Source organism: Talpa europaea (genome assembly GCF_964194135.1).
Source record: "Talpa europaea genome assembly, chromosome: 9".
Classification (NCBI taxonomy): Eukaryota; Metazoa; Chordata; class Mammalia; order Eulipotyphla; family Talpidae; genus Talpa; species Talpa europaea.
In genome coordinates, this window is record NC_140076.1 from 85,654,761 (window position 1) to 85,680,560 (window position 25,800).

The 25,800-nt window shown below is 39.9% G+C and overlaps 1 protein-coding gene across 1 annotated transcript; it reads right to left on the minus strand.

Moving 5' to 3' along the window:
• Positions 1-12,306: 12,306 nt before the first annotated feature.
• Positions 12,307-24,506, minus strand: SLU7 (SLU7 homolog, splicing factor; the record flags this gene model as incomplete). Its single annotated transcript, XM_084243662.1, has 15 exons — positions 24,044-24,506; positions 23,271-23,424; positions 22,159-22,239; positions 21,725-21,889; positions 20,577-20,645; positions 17,473-17,520; positions 17,150-17,281; positions 16,779-16,876; positions 16,562-16,629; positions 16,288-16,427; positions 14,950-15,111; positions 13,549-13,653; positions 13,332-13,403; positions 13,107-13,223; positions 12,307-12,486 (listed from the first exon to the last, which is right to left on the minus strand). The coding sequence occupies exons 1-15, from the start codon at positions 24,211-24,213 to the stop codon at positions 12,307-12,309; spliced, it is 1,761 nt and encodes a 586-aa protein (XP_084099788.1). The 5' UTR covers positions 24,214-24,506.
• Between the last annotated feature and the right edge of the window lie 1,294 nt (positions 24,507-25,800).

A 25,800-nucleotide genomic window follows, 5' to 3' on the forward strand; every position in this document is an offset into this window, starting at 1 on the left:
AATTAATTCTTTTAAGACATTATCAGGCAAATACTGAGAAGTCATCGCAGATGGATATGAACTTTTTGCCAGAGAACAGAATCTGTAACTCATTATATATAGCCAAAAGTAGTTCAAGCTTCACATGAATCAGCTTTTTTAACTACTTAATTCCACTCTCCCTGCCATAGCTCCCTGCCCCCTGCCTTTGTCCCTCCTTGAGGCATGTTTTAGATTTTCTACCTTTATCTCTGTCCCCTGAGTTGCAATTCTTTGATCCCCAAAAATGTGCTTGCCTTTTAGTTACCTCCTACATTTTTAGGTTGGCAGGGTTAACGACTGGGGCCTGAGACTGGCAGGTCAAGCAGGACCTGTCCTGATAAAGGGCTGCTTTGTAACCACAAGTCTGCGTTGTATCAGGGAGCCATGTAGCAGTTTGTCATCCTTGTTTAAGAGTGAGATGGATGATTCTGTACCTGGAGACATCTACATTCCTCCCCCTGCCCTCTAAAGAAAAAAAAAAAAAAACACAATTGAGTTGTTTGGGTTGGTTTTCAGGCCACAGGCTAATCAATGGCATTGCTACTAAATTTGAGGAGTTAAGGCTTTGTGTTCCACCTATTCTGGGAAGGGAAAGGACATTTTTATTTATACAAAGGGTAGTTATACCTTAATATAACCACAAAACAAGGTTTATAGTAAGGAAATTCAACTCTGAATAGAGGGCTATGAACGGATATTGAATAGGTGAAGGGGCAGAACATGCTGGTCATTAAGCTGTTGTCTTTCAGCTTCAAATATACCCTCTATCTTTGTATAATCAGCTTTGTGATGCTCTGACTGACTGGGACCACAAAAAGTACATTTATTATGTAGCTTTCTGCTAGGTTCTGCAAATAAGAGGTGGGGAAGAAGGGAGATCTACAGGAAGGGCCAGGGACTGGCTCCTTCCTCTTTCTTCCGATTTGCAGTATTATGACTTAAAAGATCTGTATTTGGTCATTCAGACTACCAAAATGTTTCTCACCTACAGTAGTCTTCATTCACTTTTCCTTGCTCACAACTTTCCCAACCCTTGCAATTTCCCAAATTGTAACAGCAGTGGGTGCTTCTTTAGCAGTATTTGGATGCTTTAGGTTTCCTCTTCATTTTAGCAGACACTGCAGTCCCTTTCATTTGATTAGGGGAAAATATACTTTAGTTGAATATGAAAATGAATTAAAAACTCAGGTTTTCCTTTAAAATCTCCTTTGCGTTTTTGTCTCAGAGCAGAAATGATGTGTGTTACCTAAGAGAGATCTCAGGTGGATTTAATGGAAAACTGCTAGCAGAGATCACTTGTGTCTGCCATTTTGTTCCAGTCACGCTATGGTACCCTCAGACCCCAGGCTACACACCTGCCGTGGCTGCCACCCCACTTCCTTGTTCTCTTTAGATGTGCACATTAAACTTTATAGACTCATCCAGGTTTCTCCACAAGCTTTTTTTTTTTTTTTTTTAACATGGCCCTGATGTTAAATTATACTAAGGAAAATTAGGGCTTGTGTTTTTTCTTTTAAAGATTTATTTATTTATGCATACAAGAGCCGGGGTGTAGGCCAGAGGTGAAGGGAGGGGGTGAGAGGATTTACCAGGGACAGAGAGGAGCAGCAGTCAGCAGAGGAGAGGTCTGCCTGTGCCATGTGGGTTAGCTCCCTGGCCTGCCAGGGATTGAACTCATGCTGCAGCGGCTACCGGTACGTTCTTAGTGCTGAGACTTAACCCCTTGCGCCACCAGAGATGCCCAGGGCTTGTATTTTCTAACTATATTTTCAAATAGAAGGCCTGTTTTATATTTATTGATAGAAGTATTTTGATGGGTGGTGCTAAAGTTGGGTTTTGTGAAGAAAACAAACTTCAGTTTGCAGCACCCATGTGGCATTTAAATTTGGTAGGCAGGTTCCATTCCCCTGGGCTTAAACAATTTTTCACAATTATAAAAATGCTGTCATTTCTTACCTTATAAATAATTTTGTGGACAGCACTGATTCTTTCCATGTGGTAAATTCCTTGGGGGTAGGTGAGGGCAGTAAATCTCAACCAAGGGGCTATGACTAATGAAGGGGGAACTGAAACTAGTACAGTAATAATAAAACACTGGAAGTCGTGAGATGGGTATTTTGTAATGTCAATCCTGTCCTCTGGAGGGATCAGTTTATAATTTTCAAAGTTGATAAATCAAAACTGACTTAGAGATGTGGGTGGAACCACAAAAAGTTAAGCAGGAATGATTTTTAAACTGTTAACATGTTAAAATCTGTCAGTTCCCATATGTTGTACATGGTATTTGTGGTTTTGGCTGACATGTAGCTGTACCCCAAGGTTTGCTGATCAACTAACGACTTAGTGATCAAACTGTGAAGTACTTTGTATTCTGGATTTTCCTTTATTATGCTTTATGTCAAATCTACCACTGTATGGGTGGAAATTGCCGTTTTTATGATGTAGTATTTCTACAAGTCAGTCTCTCCTATAAACCACCACGGAGACAAATTGTCTTCATGCTGTGGGGAGCTGCAATGGCATCACTTTTAACGGTATAGAATGATAGTAGGTCAGTGTATGCACCTATAAAGTCCTGGCTTTAACTGCAAAAAACAAAGAAAAGGTAATTGGGCAGGTAGGGGAAGCACAGTTTTTCATTATAGGACTCCTTTCTCCCCCAACCTCGACCACATTCGACTTTGATAAAGTTTTGAAAGTTTGAAACTTTGAAAGTTTGGTCTATAATGAAAATTATTTGTTACAAATACAGTTTGCTAAGTTATCACCCAGGAAAAAAATATTAATTTAAATCCCCTTGAGGAACTTTTTGCTGGCTCTGAATTACTCCAATGATTTCCTGTCAATTCTCATCCATCCAAAAATTTTGAACTATCTTAGAAAAGTACACATAGTACAATTATGTGTATAAGTGAGGAATCTGGGGTAAAGTATGGGAAAAATAAGATGAGGGCAGGGACCAAAGAATCCATGGAACTGTTTGGAAATCTGTGGTCTTATCCCTGACCTGCTAAGTCAGTTTCTAAGGTAAACCTTTGCAATCTGCTATGTAGCATCCTCGATGATGTAATTTAAAAGAAGACAAGGAGGGGCTGATAGGATGTTAGGATATTTATTAATGTTCTGGTATTTAGACAATGGGAGCTAGAAGAACAGACATTGTGAGACTAACTCCAAAGAATACATCTAAGTCATACAAACACTAGAATCATCCCTTCTCCCACCATAACATTTCATAATCTCTTTTGATTTCATTAATCTCCCCATGACAACCTCTTGGAAATGGGTGGGCTGGGTCTGTCCTTGTGTTTACTTTCACTCTTAATACGAATCTGCGTCCTCTGGGAGTCTTCCCCTTTCTCTTGGCTTCATTCCTAGCCTATTGGACCATTAACCTGCATATTTCGGTGCTGGTGCATCTTTTACATATTGTACCGACAAGTTAAACAGATACCCAGAATGAGAAAAACCCTATGTATCAAGTAGCTGTGGTACTTTATCTTTCTTGCTGTGTATGTACTATTCTCAAAACATATTTTCACATGCCACATTAAAAGCTATAGTTTTAAAACACAGGATTCAGTATACCATAAATAGAAAAGGAAAGAGACAGAGTGATAGCTTAGTTTTACAATGGGATTAGGCATATATTAAACATTATACATTAAGAAAGCCTATCAGCTCACAGTGACTTCAGCTGTAGCTGTGACTTTTGTTCAATGATGTCTGAGAAACGAGGAACTTTTTTTGAAATAGCCACACGGATGTCATCGCTCATATTAAAGCCGCTTCTAGATTTTGTTTTAAAATGTAAAAGGGATGAAAATCCCAACTCACAAAGGTAAGTGGTTGCAAATGGCATAAGGATTTCCAGAGCTGTCTTTGCCAGGCTTGGAAACACTGTGAACTGAGCACACCAGAAATCCTCCAGCTTCATCGTCTCAAATTCCATTAGGATTTGGCCGCTAGCTCGCAATTCAGCAAGATCATTTTTCATTAAATAACCATCATCAACAAAATCCAGATTAAACAGGAATGGGTCCAATATCCATTTACTTGCCTCATCAAGATCTCCCACGGAAAAATACCCGTGGAAGAAGCTGCTCAACCGTTGCAGATGCAGGGTTATTTCCGTTGCCATGCAGACTGCCTCATGATCTGAAACAATGATTTCTTCAAGAAAAGGAAAGTTGGTAAAATTTTTTTTCTCAATTCGTTTTAGCCAGAATGGAAACTTCCTGACAAAAGCGGACAACTTCTCTCTGGCTGATACTGTGTTCATGCCAGTCCTTTGCATAGATGCACTGAGTTCATTGAGGTGTTTGAACAAATCTGCAAGGTATGCTAGATGAAGTTTAAACTCTTTATTTTCAAAGCTATCAACTAAATTACTGCTTTGGTGGTGAAGAAACTGATTTATTTCTTCATACATTTCAAAAATATGAGTCAGTATTTGGCCCCGGGAAAGCCACCTCCTTTCAGTGTGGAAAAGGAGAACACTATACTCGATCCCAATTTCTTCAAAAAAGGCCTGAAACAGGCGATGGTTGGGTGCCCGCCCTTTGATGAAATTGACCACCCTAACCACAGTAAACAGGGCTTCCCTCAGTTTCACAGGCAATGTCTTTGTGACCAGTTCATGGGGGTTCAATAAACAATGTGTGATCACGACGTGTGGAACCTCTTTCTTCACATGAGCAACAAACTCTGAATTTTCTCCTAGCATAGAGGAGGCCCCATCAGTGCACACAGAGCCACATACATCAAGAGCTATCTTATGTTTCACAAAGAAATCTCTGAAGAGGTGGAACACATCTACTCCTTTCACTGTTAACTGCAAGGGTTCACAGAACAGAAATTCTTCTATGATCTCTCTTTCTTTTATGTATCGCACAAATGCTATTAGCTGGCTGCAGTCGTCCATGTCTGTGGTCTCAGCAAGCTGAATACCCACTTTAAGAGGACTGGCTTTGATATCTTCTAGAACTTGCTGTAAGATGTCCTGGCTCATTTCATCAATTCTGGAGTGGATCACATCATCTGATAAGGGTACCTGCTGAAGCTTCTTTTGTGCATCTGGTCCCAAAACTATTTGAGCTATTTCCAACGCACAAGGTTTCACTAATTTTTCAGCTATTGTGTGAGGATTCTTCTCTTTGGCACATAAATACGCAAACTGATATGATGCCTGCAATAAGGCATCCTCATGAGATGCAACTCCAAATGCTTTCAAGGTTTCACTCTGGTCAGACGGGGTTGGCACGTGCTTCAGGCTGTTGAGGTCATGTCCACCCACGCCACCATGCTGTCTGTTAAAATGGTCTGACAGTTTTGATGGTCTGAGATCAGCATTTGAAAATACGGAGTTACACAACACACACTGCGGACGCTGAGTTCCATCGACTTCCGTCGTACAGGTGAACCAGTAACGTACATAGTCATCATCCCATTTACGTTTCTTCGACATGGCACACAAAAACGCTCAGGCAGTATTCCAATGATGCTGCGGAATTGTGCTTTGGGAGTAAAATATTATCCATGCATTAGAAATCAGTGATTAATGGAATTAAAGCCACATCCTATGCCATCCTGTCACGTGTACACATGCTAAGAAACAGCCTGCAACAAGTCAGAGCAAACGACATCCACCCAAGTGAAAACTGACAACTCAAAGCAAATGTCCTAGAATAAGTGACTCAACAGTAAATTGTGAAGATCTGGGCTTCACAATTGGGAGATCTGGGCTTATGCAAGTTGTGATTATCCCCCGTATGTCCTTGTTTATGGTTCAATCTGTTTTCAGTGATGTACGTTCCAAACAAAACTAGTGCATTTTATATCTTCAGAAAGGAAATCTCACTACCATGTTATGTTTCATAACATCCTTCCATCCTACAGGATGGTGTTATGGTGTTATGAAACACCAGTGACAAGGGAGTAATCCACTAGCTACTCCGAGGGAAGAGAGATCTTGACATGCTGGCTGGTGCTGTTACATAGGTGGGGGTTAAACAGAGCTTTAAAACCACTGGATTCCCTGAGTGGCTTTGATTGCAACTTAAGCCAAGAATTTTAAACAGGTCTGATATTTTAAGTTACCCTTGACATAAAAACAGGATACAAATTTGGCTGGGAACTTCTTTGCAGCTAAAGTATAGGCACTATCAGCCTATTGTTCTCACTTTTCATTCAGAAAAGCAAAACAAGTTGCTCAGGAGTAACAGTCATAACTATTCTTGTTGCTGAGACTGCAGAAAAATTTCTCTCATAGAAGAATTTCAACAGGAATTTCATGGTGCTTTCTCATATAACTACCCCTTGGCAGAAGCAGTCAAGAAAAAGAATGAAACAACAGAATGAAAATAAGCAGCATTCTTAAGATTTGGCTTAAGCCAAGCAAAGGATGTAGAAGGCAGTGATTCTCTAGTTTAGTTAATGGAGGAATCATCTAAGTCTTGGGCTAAAATGCAGATCCCTGACCCCATCCCCAGAGATTCTGATTCTTTAACTTTGGAGTAGGGGCCCAGAATCTGTGCTCAAATTAAGCATTTAGATGATTATTATTAGTAACAATAGTCAAGGCAGTATTCCAGTGATGCTGTGGAATTGTGCTTTGGGAGTAAAATATTATCCATGCATTAGAAATCAGTGGTTAACTGAATTAAAGCCACATCCTATGCCATCCATTGCTTAGCAATGGAGAGTAGTTCTGAGAAATGTGCCATGAGATCTTGTTGATATGACGTCGTAGAGTATAACTACATAAGCCTAGATGGCATAGCCCAGTACAGGTTGTATGATATAAGCCTACTGGAACCAAACCAGCACTGGTGGTTTGGTCTGTTGTTGATTGAAATCCTAGCAAGCCATGCATGACCGCAGAACAATAATCTTTAACAAGGGATGCCCATCCCAATCCCTGGAAGCCCCTTTGAAAGCACATAGGGTGCTGTACTCCTTCAGAACTGACAAATTATCTCTCAGAGTGGGACAGAAGAATCAAAAATAAAGCTGTCTAGATGATTACAAATAGCCAGATTTAAAGGAATGAAAACATATCCTTGAGATCATTCCCTAGCTTGCTCATATTCTAGTTTGCCAAGTCAAGTCTCAATGCTTTGACAGTCATTTGAGCTTTGAGTTGATCTCCTCAAAAGAAAGTCATACCTTTTCTCTTTAACTCCCTCATCAACAATGTGCAAAGGTTTAATCCACACGTAAGCTCAGATATACCTATCTACAGACAAGTACCACCCCCAGAGTTGCCAAAATTCTGTGCTACAGAACATGCCTGAAACAACAGGGACACATTTCACTCCAAATGCTACTTTGGCCATTAAAAAAAAAAAAAAATCATAACCAGCCAAGAATATTTACCTAAAGCACTCACTTTCTAACAGCCCTGCAAAGATTAGGTAATTGTAAATAAAATGTACTTCAGTGAAACTAATAAGCTGACCTGCTATATGAGCCCATTTAAGACAGAAGATTCATGATTTTGAAGTTCAAAGAGTTGAGCTTCAGCCTTTTGTCAAGTGAGGTGATTATAGTGCCAACGGTGTTTGGAACCTCTACTATCTGCAAAAAAAATTATGATGTCAGCATAAAAAATGCACATGTTTCTGCTTTGTATATTTTGGGGAATGATGCAGAAGGGATGAAGGCAAGAGCTTTACTTCAGTCTCATTAGGAATTATTTCAGGACTGTTGAGGTCATTTCAATCCACCCTGACTGTACTACTCAGTTATATTTTGAAGATCAATGTTTTTAACAAGAGTTTTTAGAAAAGCTCATTTATAGCATTCTTCTCTGGCCCCTCCAAAAAGGGTGAATAGGTAACAAGAATTTTCCAAGATCCTCAAAGATGAACTTACCGCCTAAGAGGCTTTCTTGTGTTGAGAAACTCACAGCTTTCACTTGCTCCTTCGTGGTACTTAGCAATCACAACATCCTAAATAAGATATGTAAATGTTAAAAAAGCATTATCAATATTAAGAAATCAGTGTTCATTTAAACAGGTGTGACAATGTTATTGTCATTGTGCCTTTAAGTGTTCATTTGTAGGCGATAGAGTAATTATTTGCAAATTAAATGATGTCGGGGATTTCATTTGAAATGCTGTGCTTCTGTGCACATGCACGTGTACAAACGTCCATACGTACACACACACACACACAGGGGCAGAGTGGGCTGGAGATAGGAAATAAGGCAAAAAAGGTGGGTCTTAAGCCCGTGGCTGTCACAGATGAATGTAGATGGGTACACAGCAGGGTACCATTCTCATTAATTTTACGTATGCTGGAATGTTCCATCATAAACAGTAAAATACACAAAAAGCGTGACTAATAGATTTGCTTCGTTTTCTGAGTGACCTGAGTCTCTGAAGAGCGAGCATTAGATGCAGAATGAAAGCTCTCTCCCAGGAAAGTGGCATGTCTTCGCAAGCGGATAAGCAGAAGGGTAGAGAACGGCAAAGTATCACCACTGAGAGCAAAAGCAGTCAGTGAAGAGTGGCCATTCCCCGAGCCACAAGGCGGGGGGACGCGAGAGCAAACCCCCCGGCCGTGACCAGCAGAGCGCAGCGGGGAACCCGCACCGGACGCGACGGCAGGTTACTTCCACCTGCGCCGCCCGCGGCGGGGGCGGGGCGGGCCGGGAGGCGGAGGCCCCACATCCCTGGCGCGGCGGGAAGCCGGGGCCGGGCGGAGGGGGCGGGGTCGCGCAGCCGGCGACCGCGGCTTCGTCACCCCCGGGGCTCCCTCGCGCCCGCCCGCGGCGGCGGGATGCCCGGGACCTACCTGCGGCGGCGGCGCGGGGCGCACGCGCAGCTCGGCCCTGGGGGCCGCGCGTGACGGGCCGCGGGCGACGGGGCTCCGCTCGACCCTGGGCAGAACAGGTCACGGCGAGGCTTCAGTTCTGCACCCCGCTCAGCCTGCTGCCCAGTTGGGGGCGTCGGAACCTCGGGTCGGAACCCTGAGCAGAACCCGCGTAGCGCGGAGAGACGCGCTCGCCCGCCGCACCCTCTGCCCCGACCGCGCCAGGTTTCCATCCGGGTCTCCGGGCGGCCTCCCACCCCTCCGTCCTGGCTGCGCCGGGCTTCCATCCGGGTCCTTCGGGCGGCTTCCCGCCGGGAGTCGGGCGAGGCGCTGGGCGCACGCAGCCGCACTAGCACGCCGCCGGCCCGCGCGGCTGATGCACGGCGCGTGCGCGCGGGCCCGCCCCGGGTTTGGGCTCCGCGGTGCTGGCGGGCCTATGGAGCTGGTAGGTTACCTTGTCTGCCAGAAACAGTGAGTCGTGGAATCTCAGGCACGGAGGACACCTCCCCACACAGTGCTACTTTTTAACTTTTTTTAGAGCCCTGTCAGACAGGGCAAGCTAGGGTTATTAGGCAGTTTTAGGGACAGTGCAGGAGGGGACCTCTGAAGAATTTAGGGAGGCTTCAGAGATAAGGACAAGCAAGGAAATGAAACCAATTTCACTGGGAAAAACAAACTTCCCAGCACCATTGTTAACACTAGGGGAAAAACAAACATCCTGGCACCACAGATAATCTTGTTAAGGATGGTCCTGGTTTTTTTTTTTTTTAGACGATAAGATAAAGTGTAAAGATGCTCACCGGGAGGGCTAGACCATAAAGGTAAAGCGATAAGCATAACAAATGGGAAAAGAAAATACTGTTAAAATAAGGAATGTGAAATTGCTCAGTACCCCCTGAGAGCTAGCCAATCAGGAAGGGAGACTGAATTTTTAACATAACGAGAGAAAAAAAGTATATATTGCCAATGTAATATCCCATACCGGCTCATCTTGGCCCCTCCCAGGTACTTTATACCTGGGAGTCTTTCTTCTTTGTCTCTTTTCTTCCTAAATAAACTTTTCTTTCAAAGACAAGATTTGTCTCTCTCTGCTTACTTACTCCAAAAGTCTGTGAATTCCTTTCTACGGTTTCGCGAGACAAGAACTCGTGGTAAAGCGGCTGCAGTTGTTACACATGCCGGCATCACCTGGAAATAAAAGTTTTTATTGCGTGGGCCTTGAGCTTCAAGATCAAGTTTCCATAGTGACCATTTACCATGTGGGAATAGATGAGGAAAAGGAAGCTCGTTGTAGTCCCAAATTAAACTTTCAGGCGCTCAGTTGTGTTGACTTAAATCAACCGAGGTAGGCACGAGTGAGTGCGTTTATCAAAGAATCAACACCGAGTATTCAAGCTGGGCTACAGCTTCCAGATAGCTCTGGGGAAGCTACCCCATCTGAGCCTCACCATATAAGCCCATTTGCTTACTTGAAAATAAATCACAATTACTCTTTGGAGTAGATAACATGAAAACTATAGCACATAGTTTCATCACCTAAAAGACAGATGAGATGTCTGTCTTTTGATTTACTGAGATGAAAACAAAGCTCCCATTTTGAGTAATGTTCTACATGTTACTATTTTTTTTTTAACGATTTGTTTATTTATACAAGCACTGGGTACAGTGAGAAGCGCGGGAGGGTGAGAGAATTCACCAGAGCCAGAGCGGGGAGCAGAGCAGGCAGAAGGACTGAAGTACACTGCTGAGGGGAGCAGAGGGCGGCAGGAGAGGTCTGTGCACCATGTGGGACCCTCCTCCGGTGGCCGGGGATCAGCCGGGGATCGAACCAGTGCTGCAGAGGCTGCAGGCAGCTTCGCAACCCAGCGCTCAACCGCTGCGCCACCGGGGAGGCCCAACATGTTGCTATTTCTTCAAAGTGAAACTGGAATAGGGCAAACTTTCAGATGTTATATTTCATGGCGGAGGGAACAGAGGCCCAAAGGGGTTAGGTGACACATTTATTTGAATTAACGGATCCTGAAATCTCCTAATTCAAACTCGTAAGCTAACCTAGGTTTCCTCCTTGCCTGTCCTAGAAAACACTTTACTGACAAATATTTGTAATAATGTTACAAAAGACTGTTGAATATTCTCAATTATATCTTTATTAACAAAAGATAAATAGAATACAAAACAGACACCAATGTCAGACCTTCTGTTGAACAACCCTCTCTCAAGAATATAGAAACAAGTTTTTCACATTCTTAAAGTGGCTAAAATTAGATCTATTTATACTGCTGTTGTAGTTTCACACCAGTCTGACTCTAGATGCCACGTATATCCCTATTACTTGAGAGTTTGATTCAGTTACTCCTGATCAGCACCATCTCTGAGGTGCTAACTTACTGCAGAATGCTACTGATTCTTCCCAGCTCAGTAAAGTCAGAGTGCTGTTCAGTCAATGTTCTCACAGCAACAGGCTTCTTCACTAACTCACTAACTTCACCACTCTTGCTGTTAGTATTATCTTCACAAAGTTCTTAGGAGAGAGGTCTGGGAATCATGACAATCTCAGTCACTAACAGCCCTACTAGCTAGCCTTATAATTCTTTGAAGAAAATTTCAAGTTCAGATTTTGCTTTTTGCAAATTTTATAAACAAGTTTTGAAAGATTAGGTAGAATGGACATTCCAAAATCTAAAATTCATGACTGTTAAGTAAAGGCAATCAATGATAACAACAAATACTATTACAAATAATATCCTCTATCATAAAAGGTTTTCTGTGTATAATGGCTCATGGTCAAAGACCTTGCACTAGTTTGTCAAGGATGAGATTATTTTTTCATTCAAAGGCTAACACAATTCTGGACATAAGGTACAAGGGAAAAAATAAATATCAAAATTTTATAGCCAAGTGAAAACCAAAATTATTAATACACAGCTGGACACAGGATAAAGTTAGTCACATATGTTGTTAATTTTCCTTTTAGTAACCCAAAGCCCAAGACAATAATTTTTCTATCTTCAGGCGAGGAAATCCTTAGAAAATAGAAAAAAAAAGATTATCAAATAACTACAATTATAGTTATTAGCAAAAAAAATAATTCTGGTTTTGAGAAAGAGTAATCAGCCTTCAAACATGTGGTAAACCTGTATAAAGGGCCATAAAAATAGAGGAAATGAAATTTGAGACTTAAAATAGAGAAGATACTCTTGACAGATGGAGAGCTGAGCCATCTTTGCATATCACTAATGGAAAACTGGAAAGAAAATCTTAATCTGAACTTAATGTACCTCCTCCTCTTTGTTTTCCTTGTTTGTTCAAGTGTTGAGGAATAAATTTACCATGAGACTTCTGGAAGCTTTATTAAAGTCTGGTAGCGTGAAGTATAGATATGGATTTTTCTATCGATAGTCTTCAAGAGAAAGGAGCTGAAAAGAATATGCTGGCTGTGTCTTCCTGGATGCCTGTCTATGACAGTCACTACTGTCCCAGGAAGGAGGCCATGGGGTCATCAGGCCTTTGACGTTTCATTCTATAGGCCTCCATTTCCTCTTCAGTAGGTTCCCGAGCTTCATATATGCTATTGTAAGGCCGCTTCCTCTCATCAATCTGCATGATCTCCTTGACATGAAGAAGGCGGGCCTCCTCTGCATTCAGTGCCTGCAGTGAGAAGAAGTTATGAGTGCCACAGCCTAGCAGCAGCTCTCTACTGATCCCAAGTGGCAGAGCACCAAAAGGTGCCCTGGATATAAAGTGCTATATCAAAACCCACATTTCTGAAAGAGCTTGGGAGTCAGCTCTTCCACTATCAAGTACAACCAGTCGCTATTTGGCTCATATGACATTTTCAATGTCAGAGAAATTTTATGTAATAAAAAATTTTTAATAAGCTTCAATTTCCTGACGGATGCTTCTGATAGAGACTGCAGCTCTCACTTTTCATAAGGACTCGCTGAAACTTACAAATTATAGAGTTAGAAGGCAATTCTTTCTGGGTCACATTCAATAACTGTAAAATAACAGTTTTATCAAGCATGTTCTTTCTGTGCACTCACAGTTAACACACACACTCCAAGAAGCAGGCAATACTGAGACAGTAAAAAATCTCCATTCACATTCTAGACCTCGTACAGGGTGGCTGGTGCAAATCAATCAGACATTGGGCTCATTTCTTCATTCTTATAGCATATTTGGAAACAAGACTAGATAGATCATTTCCTATGGTCCCTCCAGATAAAGAATACTGTTGTTCTTTTTATTATTTAGACTCTACAAAGTACCTTTTTCAATTTTTCATTTTTCTTTTCTTCATCATCACTATCTGAACTGCTCTTTCGATGCTTCTTCTTCTTCTTCTTTTTCTTCTTTTTCTCTTCCTTTAGCTTTTCCTGATGTATCTGAAGAGGAGGATTGACATGTAGTGATACTGTGAAAACAAAGCTCTAGTGCAAGTTTTGAAGCCCTCCCTCAGACTTAAGAATTCAGGCAAATGACTTCACACTTACCTCCATCAGGGTTTGAGGTTTTTTCACAGATTCTTCTCCAGTTATTTCATTTATAAGACATTCCTCTGAGTTCTGTGGGGAAAAAATGGTATAATCTGACTTGTGTTATCTACAGAAAAGTTAAAATTTGAAACATGAGAAAATTTGAAACACACAGATTTTGACTTAAGAACTTTGATTGCTGTAGATCGGTAAAAACTAGACAACAATTACTTACAGAAATCTCCTTCCCAGCTTCTCCAGTGCAATAGGAATACTTGAAAAAAGAGTGACAGCATTTGTAGCCCCATCGGCCTTCTTTCCAGTAAGATCCCCAGATATGCTAGAGAGAGAGAGAGATATGTTACTTAAAAAGGGACTGTAAAGTAAGGAATTTGTATTCTGTTGGTAGGATTATAAAATAATAATTTTAAAAGCAATGTGGGACAACTCCAAGGCCAGTTAACAGGGGAGGGTGGCCCGATTTCAAGTGCAAGAAGCAGGTGTTACAACTGTAATAGTCTATATTCTATTCCCCAAAACTTAAACAGTTTTTAAAAAAGACATCTGGCTTCTCTTGAAAAGCAAGGATTGAGAAAAGCTGGGACCACATTCTGCTTGGCAATGACTGGCTGTTGCTCAGCGGCAGACGCCCCTAGTAGACAAGGTCTGTGTCCTCCAGTTTGTACGACTGGCCTGGCTCACTTCACACTTCAAGACAACTGTGATCTGGGAACTTCCGGAGCACGCAAGTGACACTATGTTTTATAAGGTGATGCAATATGAAGTACACTAGCATCCCCCATGAAGTGTTCTTGTCAAAATCTCTGACTTACACCCAATCAAGCCTTTAGATCTAAATTCTTGTTTATAGGAAATACAAGAGATAGAGGATAAGTTACATGGTGTCATTATGAACCAGTCAAATTCAGAAAGAGACAGTTTACAAGTAGACAATTGGTCCTGAGCCGTTAGTTATTGTCATAAAAATGGAAGAATATGCTGGTGAAAAGACACATGTAACCAAAAACCATCAAAATAAAGTTCAATGGAGTTCAACTCAAAAACAAACATACCAAATGAAAGACATTTTTGGGTATATTCTGGAAAATGTGATTAAGAACTACAGGTTAAATGATATTAAGGTATCAATGTCATTTTTTTTAATTTTTGCAGTGAATAATGGTAACATAGTTATATAGGAGAATATCTACAATCCACAATCTTCCCAGCTTCTCCAGTGCAATAGGAATACTTGAAAAAAGACTGACAGCATTTGTATCCCCATCAGCCACAATCTTTGATTGTGGGAGATAAATGACACAGTGGGTGAAATGTCTTATTTGTTATTTCCAATGCCTCAAACAATAAATATATACCCCTAAAACACACACACATGTATCAGCACATGTATGTGTACACACACCTTGACAAAGTATATATGAAAATGTAAAAAAATTTGGAACCTAGGTGATTGGGTGTATGGGTGGACATAGTAGTGTTCTTTTACATATTCTTTTGGAAAAAAATATAAAACAAAGTTAAAAAAAGTACAACAATGTTTGCTAATGAAGCTATAATAAAAAAGTACAGCCTAAAGCAAAATGCCAATGAGGACACCAAATGGCTCAACACTGACCGTATGATTGTGGATCTTCACGTCCTCCTCATACTTCGAGCAGGCGACAGCCCGCTCCTGCCCTTTGATGACTGTCCCGTGTCGTGAGTACTCCACATAGTCTTCAGTCTGAGCTAAAAGCAATTCAGCCGGAGGGGCATCCAGGTGTTCTTGGCCACCATACTGAAAGGATATTGAACCTCATTAAATGTATTTTACAAGAAGGATTTGCATTCAAATCTCTACCAAAGAATGTATTTACAATCAGAAAAAATAAAGAAGTAGTCTTAATGGGCTTTGTTACACAAAATACTAGTTAAAAAATGCCACCAAATTTTTTATAAGCAAATAAAAGATGTCTCAGTTGCTATTCATCTGTTAAGTGTGGTAGATTAAAAAATAGCCATAGGGCCTCCCTAGTGGCACAAGGGGTTAAGCACCCGCACTATGAAGCAATCTGCAGCCTCTGCAGCACAAGTTCAATCCCCGGCCAGCCAGGGAGCAACCCACATGGTGCGGCAGACCTCTCCTGACTGGCCTGCTGTTCCCCTCAGCAGTGTATTTCAGTCAGTCTGCCTGTTCTGTTCCCCACTCTGTCTCTGGTGACTCCTCTCACCCCCCACATCGCTGGCCTGTACCCCAGCTCTTGTATGAATAAATAAAAATAAATCGTTAAAAAAAAAATAAAAAATAGCTACAGATTCCTTTTACTTTTGTATGCTTCTCCCCTCAGAAGGTAGTCTGTTTCTCCATCTCTTGAATCTGAGTATGACCACATTGTTTGTTCCAGTCTATATGAACCTGGCAGATATTTGGTTGCTAGCCTCTGATCTCCTGAAAATGCCAGTAAAGAAGCAGGGCTAGCTTCCTGTACCAGAGGAAGAGAGCCCACATGGGAGAGATGAGATGTTTCAGATGGGTCCCTTTCAGCGTAGATGAGGGCTACTACCTGCCAGAGAGCAGAATGAAGCCATCCTCCATCAGCCAGACTGAGAGGCACAGGTCCAGATTGGGGGACCCAGATGACAAACAAAATCCTAAGAAATACTGGGTTGTCAACAAAGTCATGGCGCATTTTGCCACAAAAAAGTAGGAAAAATATGTCATGACTTTTCTGACAACCCAATAACATGCTTATTTTAAGTAACTAAGTTTTGTGGTGGTTTGTTTTTGTTTTGCTGCCAAAGCTGATTGATACTGAGACTGTATTCCAAATGAATAAGTCAATGAAAAGAAAAGACTACTTCTGGTGGGTTCAAAGGGACTCTTGTGTATTATATTGCAAATGTAAATGGAATGCTTATTAACTGGTAACTTCTCTTTAAGGAATGTTCTTCCTTAGCATTCTGGTCAAATTACCTTTTCTAGGATGCTCTCCTTCTGCTGTTCTTTGAAGTCTTCTTTTTTGACTTTGAAGGACTTATACAACAGCTCTAGTTTTGTGGGATCGGCCTGCAGATGCACTTCAGATCCCTTGTCATAGGCTTCCCAAGCAAACACTAGTGTAATTAAAAACACATTAATGAGTTGTCAGCTATGTTTATTTTACGCTTCTTGAAAATAAGCTTTAAAAAGTGTCCCCGAGTTTCTTGTGGGCTGACATGCAATGCCTTGACAAAGAGCAAACACTTACACTGTGTCTGAGCCATTGAGATGGTATCACCGGTGTATCTAACGAAGTTATCTCCTGCATAGCTCACTCTAAACAAATTAAAAAAAAATTGTTTCAGAGATTGACTTAAGTTAATTCTTTTCTGATCCAGTCACAGATGTTGTTCATTTTAGTTCACATTCACTTTATGATTAAAAGTTCCCCTCTGCCACCATGAAATCTGTAACTTGATACTTACTCATCTGGATTCTTTCCTGCATTGGCATAGGGATTCTCTCTCATCGCTCTTGTTTTGGGATCATAGTAAGCAGAATTTGGATCTAAGTTCCGCAAATACTAGAAGGGAAAAACATTTTAAGATGGCATGAATGTTTACTTCCATCAAAAAAGATTTCAGTAGACTAGCAGGAGGAGTTGATCATGACCTATTCAATGTGTGGGTACGTATCTGGGGTACAAATGAAGAGTAAAAAACAGAATCACACTGAATGGCGGAAAGCCTGACTACATTACCCATTACTAACTGCCCAGATATCAGATGAGCAGATAAAATTCAGTCTGGGAAGACAAATATTTTTCAACTATGTATGTTAAGTCGGCAAGACTTACTTTTGCAATGTCTTCTCGAATCCTGAGATTTCGGACAGTAATTCGTCTCTTAGAGTCAAAGTTCTGGCCAGGCATGTCAATATCATCTGCATATTTATCTTCATCCTCATCTTCACTATTATGATCTTTTTCCTGAAGGAGAGTCAGAAAGGGGGAAAAATTGTAGGAAAAAAAGAACAAGCAGCTCCTACTCCTGTTGCCCATTCCTTTAACTAACCCTTATTTATTTGTATTCTTTAAAGCTATTACTGTTAGCATTATTGTTAATTATGTGATTACTACTACTGGTCACCAGAAGTTAAAAATAGGGCAAATATTATTACCGCCTGAGAATTTGGCTCCTCTTCTCCCCACTGGTGTTTTGGAGAATTCTGCATTATGAAAAAAGGAAAAGAACTTATAATTTTATTCTACTGAGTCAACTCATTACTTATACTTTAAAAACCTGTCAAGATAATATAACTTAAATCTAACTGAACAAACTCATATTTCTCACTTGTAACAAGCATTAAAACACCGAGTTCAAGTATGTCATTGTAAATAGTTAATTTTACCAGACTGTCTACAAAGCTAGGAAATGTCTAGAGTTTCCCTTGATATAAAATTATATTCACACAAAAGGAAAGGGAAGATTAAGTTGACCAATGCACCCAATAAAGATTCATCTTATACATGTTCTTCTTCAGGCATACCATTTTCAATAAACTTAACTAGCTTTCTATGAAGTCCAAAAAGAAAATGTTACCAAGATCATGTAAGAAGTATCTTTAAATCTAAAACAGTCTTTGTAGCATTTGGGCAGTGAAGAAATCTACTTGGGTGACACCCCATTGTGCTTACAGACTGAAATCCCCGTCATGAATTCCCCCTTTCTTCATTAACAATTGTCAGGATAGTTTCTAACTTTACATAACACCTAGAGCTAGGACTTCATCATGTCCCTTTAAAAAGATTTTAAAGGTTAAAAAGGATAGCATTAATAAGGGAGACGTGGAAACCTGTGTGCGAGAAAAATATCTATGTTGATAACAGCATACATTTGCGCAACCTTTGTAGATCGTAGTTAAGTGATATGTCATCAAAATTTTATATCCACATATTCACTGCATGAACAAGTATAATTTTATAAATTTATCCCAAGGAAATAATGTAACTTACATAAATATATATATACACACACACAGAAAATCACAATGTTGTGTATATCCAAAAATAAGGAAAAACTAAAGTAACAACAGATTCTAGTTACACATATCACTGCATTCAGCAACACTGAACAACCATCCAAAATTATTCTAAGATGCAGGAAAGTAAGTATAACTTGCGACTTCTTTGTTAAAGAGAGAAGGGAAAGATGGGAATTATACATTTGTATGCTTGTATTTACACAAGAAACTGAAGGGATTCACAAGAAAAATAACAGGTTTCATGGCAGGTAAGGTTTAGAGAGTGAGTGGATGGAGACAGAGGTGGGAGACTTCTCATTGCATACTTTTCTTAAATTGTTTTGATTTTTGACCATGTGAATTTAGATGAAAGCAAATAATAGTATAGGCCTACATTTAATGACACAGAAAACAAATCCTCAAAAGATGAACCCACTTAAAAGACATGCATTATAATTACACACAAATATATGGGAGGGGGGAGGAGTAGGACCCAGAAAGGCCTAGTTCAACATACTAACAACTTAAAACAGGGGATAGTTATGATCTTCTTCATAACTTTCTAATTTTATTTTTCACTGAAAAATACTTTGAAAATCAGAAATGTTTTTTAAAAGTAATTTTTGGAAATTTGCCAGTTCAACAAAGGACATTTATATTGCTATCTAGACAGTGACATCTCTATAGTGGAGACTGCTCTACTATAGGTAATCCTAAAATCCAAGTGGGCAAAATTAATTCATTCCCCTATATATATTAAGTATATCTACTGGAAAAAATACACTATATTTACAATAATAGAAATTATGTTAAAAGAAGAGAAACAGGCTCTTTCCTTTTTCCAAAGTTGGCAATAACTAACAGTATCACAACAACTACCAATTAGCAAGGATTTGTCATGTGACATGCATGCTAAGTCTCCTGGAGACTAAATGTTCTTAACCTCTCCTTCAGAAATGATAAATTGAGACTCAAAGAAGTGAACTGATTTTTCTATGACACTTAGTTACTCAGGGGCAGAGCTGGCAGATCTACCTGTTAATTTTTGCTGTGAACCTGCCTGGTAGGGGGCCTCACTAAGCACTTACCTGGTGATTATTTACTTAGTTGTGTTTGCTGTGTAATTCATGCTTACTAAGAGGGCCTTTGCAGGAATTTAAGCTAGAAAACTCCAAATGTTTATGATTTGTGCCATGAATTTGTCAAAAAGAAACTTTCACAATTCTGGCCTCCCCGGTGGCACGGTGGTTGAGTTATGGGTTGCGAAGCTGCCCGCAGCCTCTGCAGCGCCGGTTTGACCCCCGGCTGCTCCCCGGCCACCAGAGGAGGGTCCCACATAGCGTGCAGACTTCTCCTGCTACCCGCTGCTCCCCTCAGCAGTGTGCTTCGGTCCTTCTGCCTGCTCTGCTCCCCCCTCTGGCTCTGATGAATTCTCTCGCCCTCCCGCGCTTCTGACTGTACCCAGTGCTTGTATAAATAAATAAATAAATAAATAAATAAATAAATCTTTAAAAAAAAAAAAAAAAGAAACTTTCACAATTCTAATAAGCATAATATACTTTTACTATTAAGTTGATATGACTTAAAAAAAAAAGATGAAAATTGGCTGCCATATATCTTTTTAAGTATAATTTTTTTTTGCCCAGTTATAAAATAATTACATGTTTATTATGGAAAAAGTGGGAAATACTAACAATATATACTGAAAAGAAAAATTCATTAATCTACACTGAATGAGAAATGGTGTTCTGGTCTTTTTACTGTGTCACCAGATTATATTGTAATGACACATGAAAAAAATGTTTAAGTATTATCCAGTTTTGTTACAGGGTTTTTATTAAAACCACTTTAAGAGTTATGTAACTTTCTATCATCTCACAGGATAGCTTACTTCACCATTTCTCTATTCCTTCACATTTATTTCAAATTCTTGCTAGTGTAAAAAGTGCTGCAATGAACTATCTGTGCACGTTAGTTATTTTTAATATTGAAAAATCTTCTAGGAAGGATGGATGCAGTATTTAAATTCAGAAAAGACATACAAAAAATTTATGGCAATAATCTTTCCAAAATTATTGCACACATTTTAATATTTAGGAATAATATAAAAGTTTCAGTTTTAACTCTTTCCTCTCAAATATACTTCTCTCTCCCTAAAATCTTTTCTAACTAGAAAGATATAAAATAAATTCCAGTTTCAATTTTCATTTTTGGCTCACTAAGAGTTTGAAATTTTTTTTGTGATCAGTTTTATTACTTACAGCTTGTTCCACTAATTTTCCTGAGGCTAATTCTTCTTGGAGTTTCTGGGCCTTCAGTGTTCGCTTTGCCTAACAAAAAAGAAACATTTGAAATTTACTTACGACACTCAAGTGAACATTTAATTTTTATATATTTAAAATGAGTTGGCTGGGTCTCCCTGGTGGCGGAAGGGGTTAAACACCACACTATGAAGCAGTGCGTGGCCTCTGCAGCACAAGTTCGATCTCCAGCCAGCCAGCCAGGAACCCCCATGGCAAGGCAGACCTCTCCTGTCTCGCCTGCTATTCCCCTCAGCAGTGTATTTCAGTCAGTCTGCCTGTTCTGCTCCCCATTTCTGTCTCTGGTGAATCCTCTTACCCCCTGCATTTCTGGCCCGTACCCCAGCTCCTGTATGCATAAATAAATATTTAAAAAAATAAAATGAGTTGGTTATTGTTTTCAGAAAAGGTCTCTGGATAAACTCTTATCTTTGTGATTTCTAATTGCTTGAGAGTCAGAAATCACCAGTGGTGAAATGCACAGCAAGCCCTCTCCCAAAGGGATGGTGGGCTCCAGATGACTGATTCTTGCCAAACAGGGCCAGGATTAATATATGTCATTGTTCAAGAAAAGATGAAATTCAGATTTTTACATGAATTCCCATGATTTTCAAATGCTGCCTTTACTTAAAAATAAAAAGACAATGTGACTACAGTTTTTAAGGAATGGAGATAAATAGGTGAGGTTGAATTAAAATGTAATTTTCTGAAACAAGTTATCCTATTCCCTTTCTACTACCCCTCAAATACTATGTGAGATGAGTATAAAATAGGCCCATGAACAAGATATAGTCTAGGGCCCCAACTTCAAATCTTCAAAAAGCTAAAAATTATGAATACTGTTCTTTTTTCATGCCTTCAGTATCTTTTTCAACCTAAGTCAGGGAGTAAAGGGCAATACAAGAATCAAGTAAGAAGAAAATGCTACCAAGCAGGGATAGCACACTATTTCACTAGTCCATTAAGCTTACTACCACTGCAATAAAAAAAAAAGCCAACATTTTTACACTACTGAAGACTTAAAAAATAGGACTGCTAAATTAGAGCACAGCAAAATGTACATTCTTTAAGGACAGTAGGGGAAAGGAGGGACAGAGCATTTTGCTTACCAGATCCACTTTGGCATATTCTTCTACAATTTTCATGTGTTCTTCTGGATTGTAGCCATTCCACCGATCCCTCTTCCCATCATAGTCAAACGTCAGTTGAGGCTGGACATGTTCATCTGGAGCTATATTAGTACCTGTAAATTTTGCTCCAACTCGTCTAGGTCTCTGAAAAGTAGAGTAATATTAAACCTTTCCTAAATACCTGTATCCCAGTGGAAATTTTCATATACCCTATACAGAGCGAGCATGAACATAATGTGGGACTGTATGTCTACTGAAAATCAAGTCACTCTATCAGCAGAACATTTTGATGGGGGTACACTAATTTCACTCAAATTAATTTTTAATTAACTTGTACCACAATTTAGCGAGTTTTAGAAAAACAGGTTAAGCTCTTTGACAACAGTTTTCAAAATTCTCAAAGGGGGACATACCTCAAAGCAGTCTTTCTTTTTGTGTGTCATAGCACCACAATTTTCACATGCTCCTTTGCGGTATTTAGTAGTTATGGAATTCTAGAAATGAATATAAGTAAAAACAAAGAGAATGTTTTATGTATTTAAATAAGTTAGAAATAACTTCCAGAAGCTAGGAAAAGAACAACAGATTTTTACAGCAGACACAAGGAAGATAATAAAAATAAAAGTAATAAGATTAGACTAAAATATTCAGAGACAATGGCAAGATGTATGCAACCTATTTTCAAGTGGTTAGAAAAGAAATATACTTCTTAAAAAAAAAAAAAAAAAAAGGCAGGGGCCTCCCCTGATTTGCAGCGGTTGAGCGCTGGGCCGGTTCGATACCCGGCCGCTGGCGAAGGTCCCACATGGTGAGCAGACCTCTCCTGTCTCACCCACTGCTCACCTCAGCAGTGTATTTCGTCAGTCTGTCTGTTCTGTTCCCCGCTCTGGCTCTGGCGAATTCTCTCAACCTCCCGCGGTTCTGACTGTACCCAGTGCTTGTACAAATTAAAAAAAAAAGGCAACAGGGGCCTCCCTGGTGATGCAGGGATTAAATATTCAGCACTTTCAAGCTACTGAACTCTTGCCACAAGAGTTCGATCCCCAGTCAGGGAGCTAACCCACATGGCACAGTAAACCTCTCCTGCCTCACCCACGGCTCCCGTAAGCAGTGTATTTCAGTAGATCCACCTGTTCTGCTCTCCACTCTCTCTGGTGAATCCCCCCCTCCCCCACCTCACCCCAGTTCTTGTATGCATAAATAAATAAAATTAATGTTAAAAAAAAAAAAAGGACAACAGACTTTGCTCTTATTGCTATATTGTCTACTGGACTTATTCATTCAGAGGAAAATCAGTCTCCACACATTACAAACGAGAAAGTTTAATGATATTTGAAACATAAAATTTGTAAAAGAAAACACAGAAGCTGTAATTTGTGTTGTGAAATTTAGTAGCAGATAAAAGGTTATATAATGTGTCTCTTTATATAATAGTTTATTAAAGGTACTTGAAACAAGTTATTAAAATAAAATTACTGTTTCTACAGTGATCATTGTTTCAATTGCTTATAGGTTGCCTACATACCTCTTTTACACCCCTCTTGTACCATTCTCCAGAGGAGCTGTACTGCTTCTGTTTCTCTGGTTGTGGTCTCTGGTGTTTTAAAGTAGGTCTTTTTGATGGATCAATATACCATGGCACTGAAGAAATATACTGGGGAATATGAGGGTTGATGTCTCTGTAATTAAAAAAAAAATTAAGAATAGAGTTTGAAAGTAATTCTAATACAGTTACAAAGATAGCACACATTGAATCGAGGAATAGATATTGCAGTGGGAGAAGGATACGCAATATCTATTAGCAAATAGATATTTTTTACTATCTAATAGTAAAAAAGAATTAAAAATAAAGTAACTGACATTAGAGTGAAAAAATTTTCAACAAAGAAAGTAAGAATAATGATATAACTCAAGGAGGAGAGATGAAGGAAGACAAGGGTGTTGATGTTAGTGAGATAAGGCTCTGAGCAAAAAGTTAGCTTCTATGTGTAGAGGTGATTAAAATAATGGTGTAGGTATAAAAAAATTTAGACGTGTAGATGTAGCAGCTAGAAAAATTCAAAACAGAAAGAGTGGGACATGCAGTGGGTGGGGCTGACTGACTTGTTCAATATAGGTCCTTCAATATTACTTTTATTACTAAACTTTACATACGACTTTCATAAAGAATGAAAACAAAAATGATATAAATGGTAAAGACAGCTTCCTGTCAAAGCAAAGGAAGAGAAATGGATAAACAAAGCAGATATGAGTTTGAATTTTAAATGAATGGATCATGAAAACAACGAAAGCACTTACTTTCCTTCTTCATCAACTTCAGCAGGAGCATTGCCCAGTTTTCGCTGTTCTTCTAGCTCCTTCTTCTTTCTCCAGTCCTCTCTAGTCATCTTCTTTGGTTCCTCTAAACTCATTTCTTTGGACCCCGAGAGGGGGGTGGCATTAACCGCATCCACAGCAGCAGCTGCCATGGTGAGGTATCCTCCCCTATGAAGAAGTAATACATATTGGTAAAAGTGAAGTCGTCATGAGTTCATCAGTAAAATCATCAAAAGCACAATCTAACAACACATACTCATCTGTTTCCAAGAGTTCAACAGCTACAATATAACACTGCTGGCTCTATATTTCTCTAATCCAGACTTTTGAGCTCAGCTTCATATACATATATTCCAATTGCTTACTCGACAGCATCTCCTCTTAGGTTTCAGAAATCCCTAAACTCCATAAATCTTATTTCAAACACATGATACTCTCCATGAAATCTAGTCTCCTCCTCCTGCTTCCTCTCTTGATGAAAGGACTTTTAATTAAAGACATCATTTATCCCCATTATCTTGTCACTAAAATGTGTTATTTTCACCATCTGATTATCATTAAAATCCATTTCCTCTCTATTCTCAAAGCTACTATGTTTGTATACGTTATTGCCTTTTCCTACTGACTTTCCTAAATCTTCAGCACTCAGTGTTTTTTCTTCAAAACACAAACACGACCATGCCCCTCCTCCTCCAACGTAACTATGCCAATCCCATTAATCATTTAAAGTGGTCCAGAAGTCATCTGAAGAAAGTAAAAATAGGTAAATTACTTTTACGATATTATTTAACCCAAAACAGCCAGCAAGCTATCATCTCATCAAGTAATCAATATAAAAAATTCATTAAAAATCTGAATATAAATTTTACCCTCCTTCAACGAGCAATAATTCAAGCGCTCAAGAGTCACAAGTAGCTAACAGCTGTTACAGCGGCCAGCACGGCTCCAAAGGCATTTTAGACTTCATAATCTAAAAACCATGGAAGACGCAATCCTAGTTTGGGCACAAACACCAGCACTGAGGCCTGGGACGGCAGATTCCTTCTCGATCACCAGTCCCTTCTCCAATTGGCGTTCATGACCCCGGTAAGGATTTATCTAAGGATTCCGAGCCTTCAGCTCACTTTTTGAGATTTTCTAGCTTCACTCACTCCCACCCAGCCGTGCATATTCTCGGAATAGTTCCTTACCAACCTCGCCGCAGCCGACCCCCAAAGCAATCGACAGAAACTAAGCCAAACCAGAATGTTTACTTCCGGGTCTTCCGCCCTCTCCCAGCAGCCCCTGCGATAATCTTCCTACGTAGACACATGCGCACTAACTAATCTCTGGGTCTCTGCTAGCGTCAGGACGTTGGTCTCGCGATATCTCGAGCTGTTCTCGTTTCGCTGTCTCCCCAGGGCGGTGGGCTGGGTGACGTTTGAGTAGTCCCTTTGCAGCCCGGGATCTCTGAGCTCTTTTGTTATGTAGTTGTTTTCGTAAAGAAAAAATAATCAGTTCTGAGAGACAGACTACCGCTTAAATTTTACTGGAGCACAGTAAAATGACCGGGGATGTTCGTTACGTGTTAAGTTAAAAAAAAAAAAACAATTAAAAACAGTTTCAATTTGTAGCTTGGTTCTGTGCAACTGCTGGGGACCCGGTGAACACAAGACCGGTTTCCTCTAGAATTTACATCTTACGGGATGAGAAAAACTAAACAATTACGCAACTGTCAGTTGTAAAAAGTGACTGAAAAC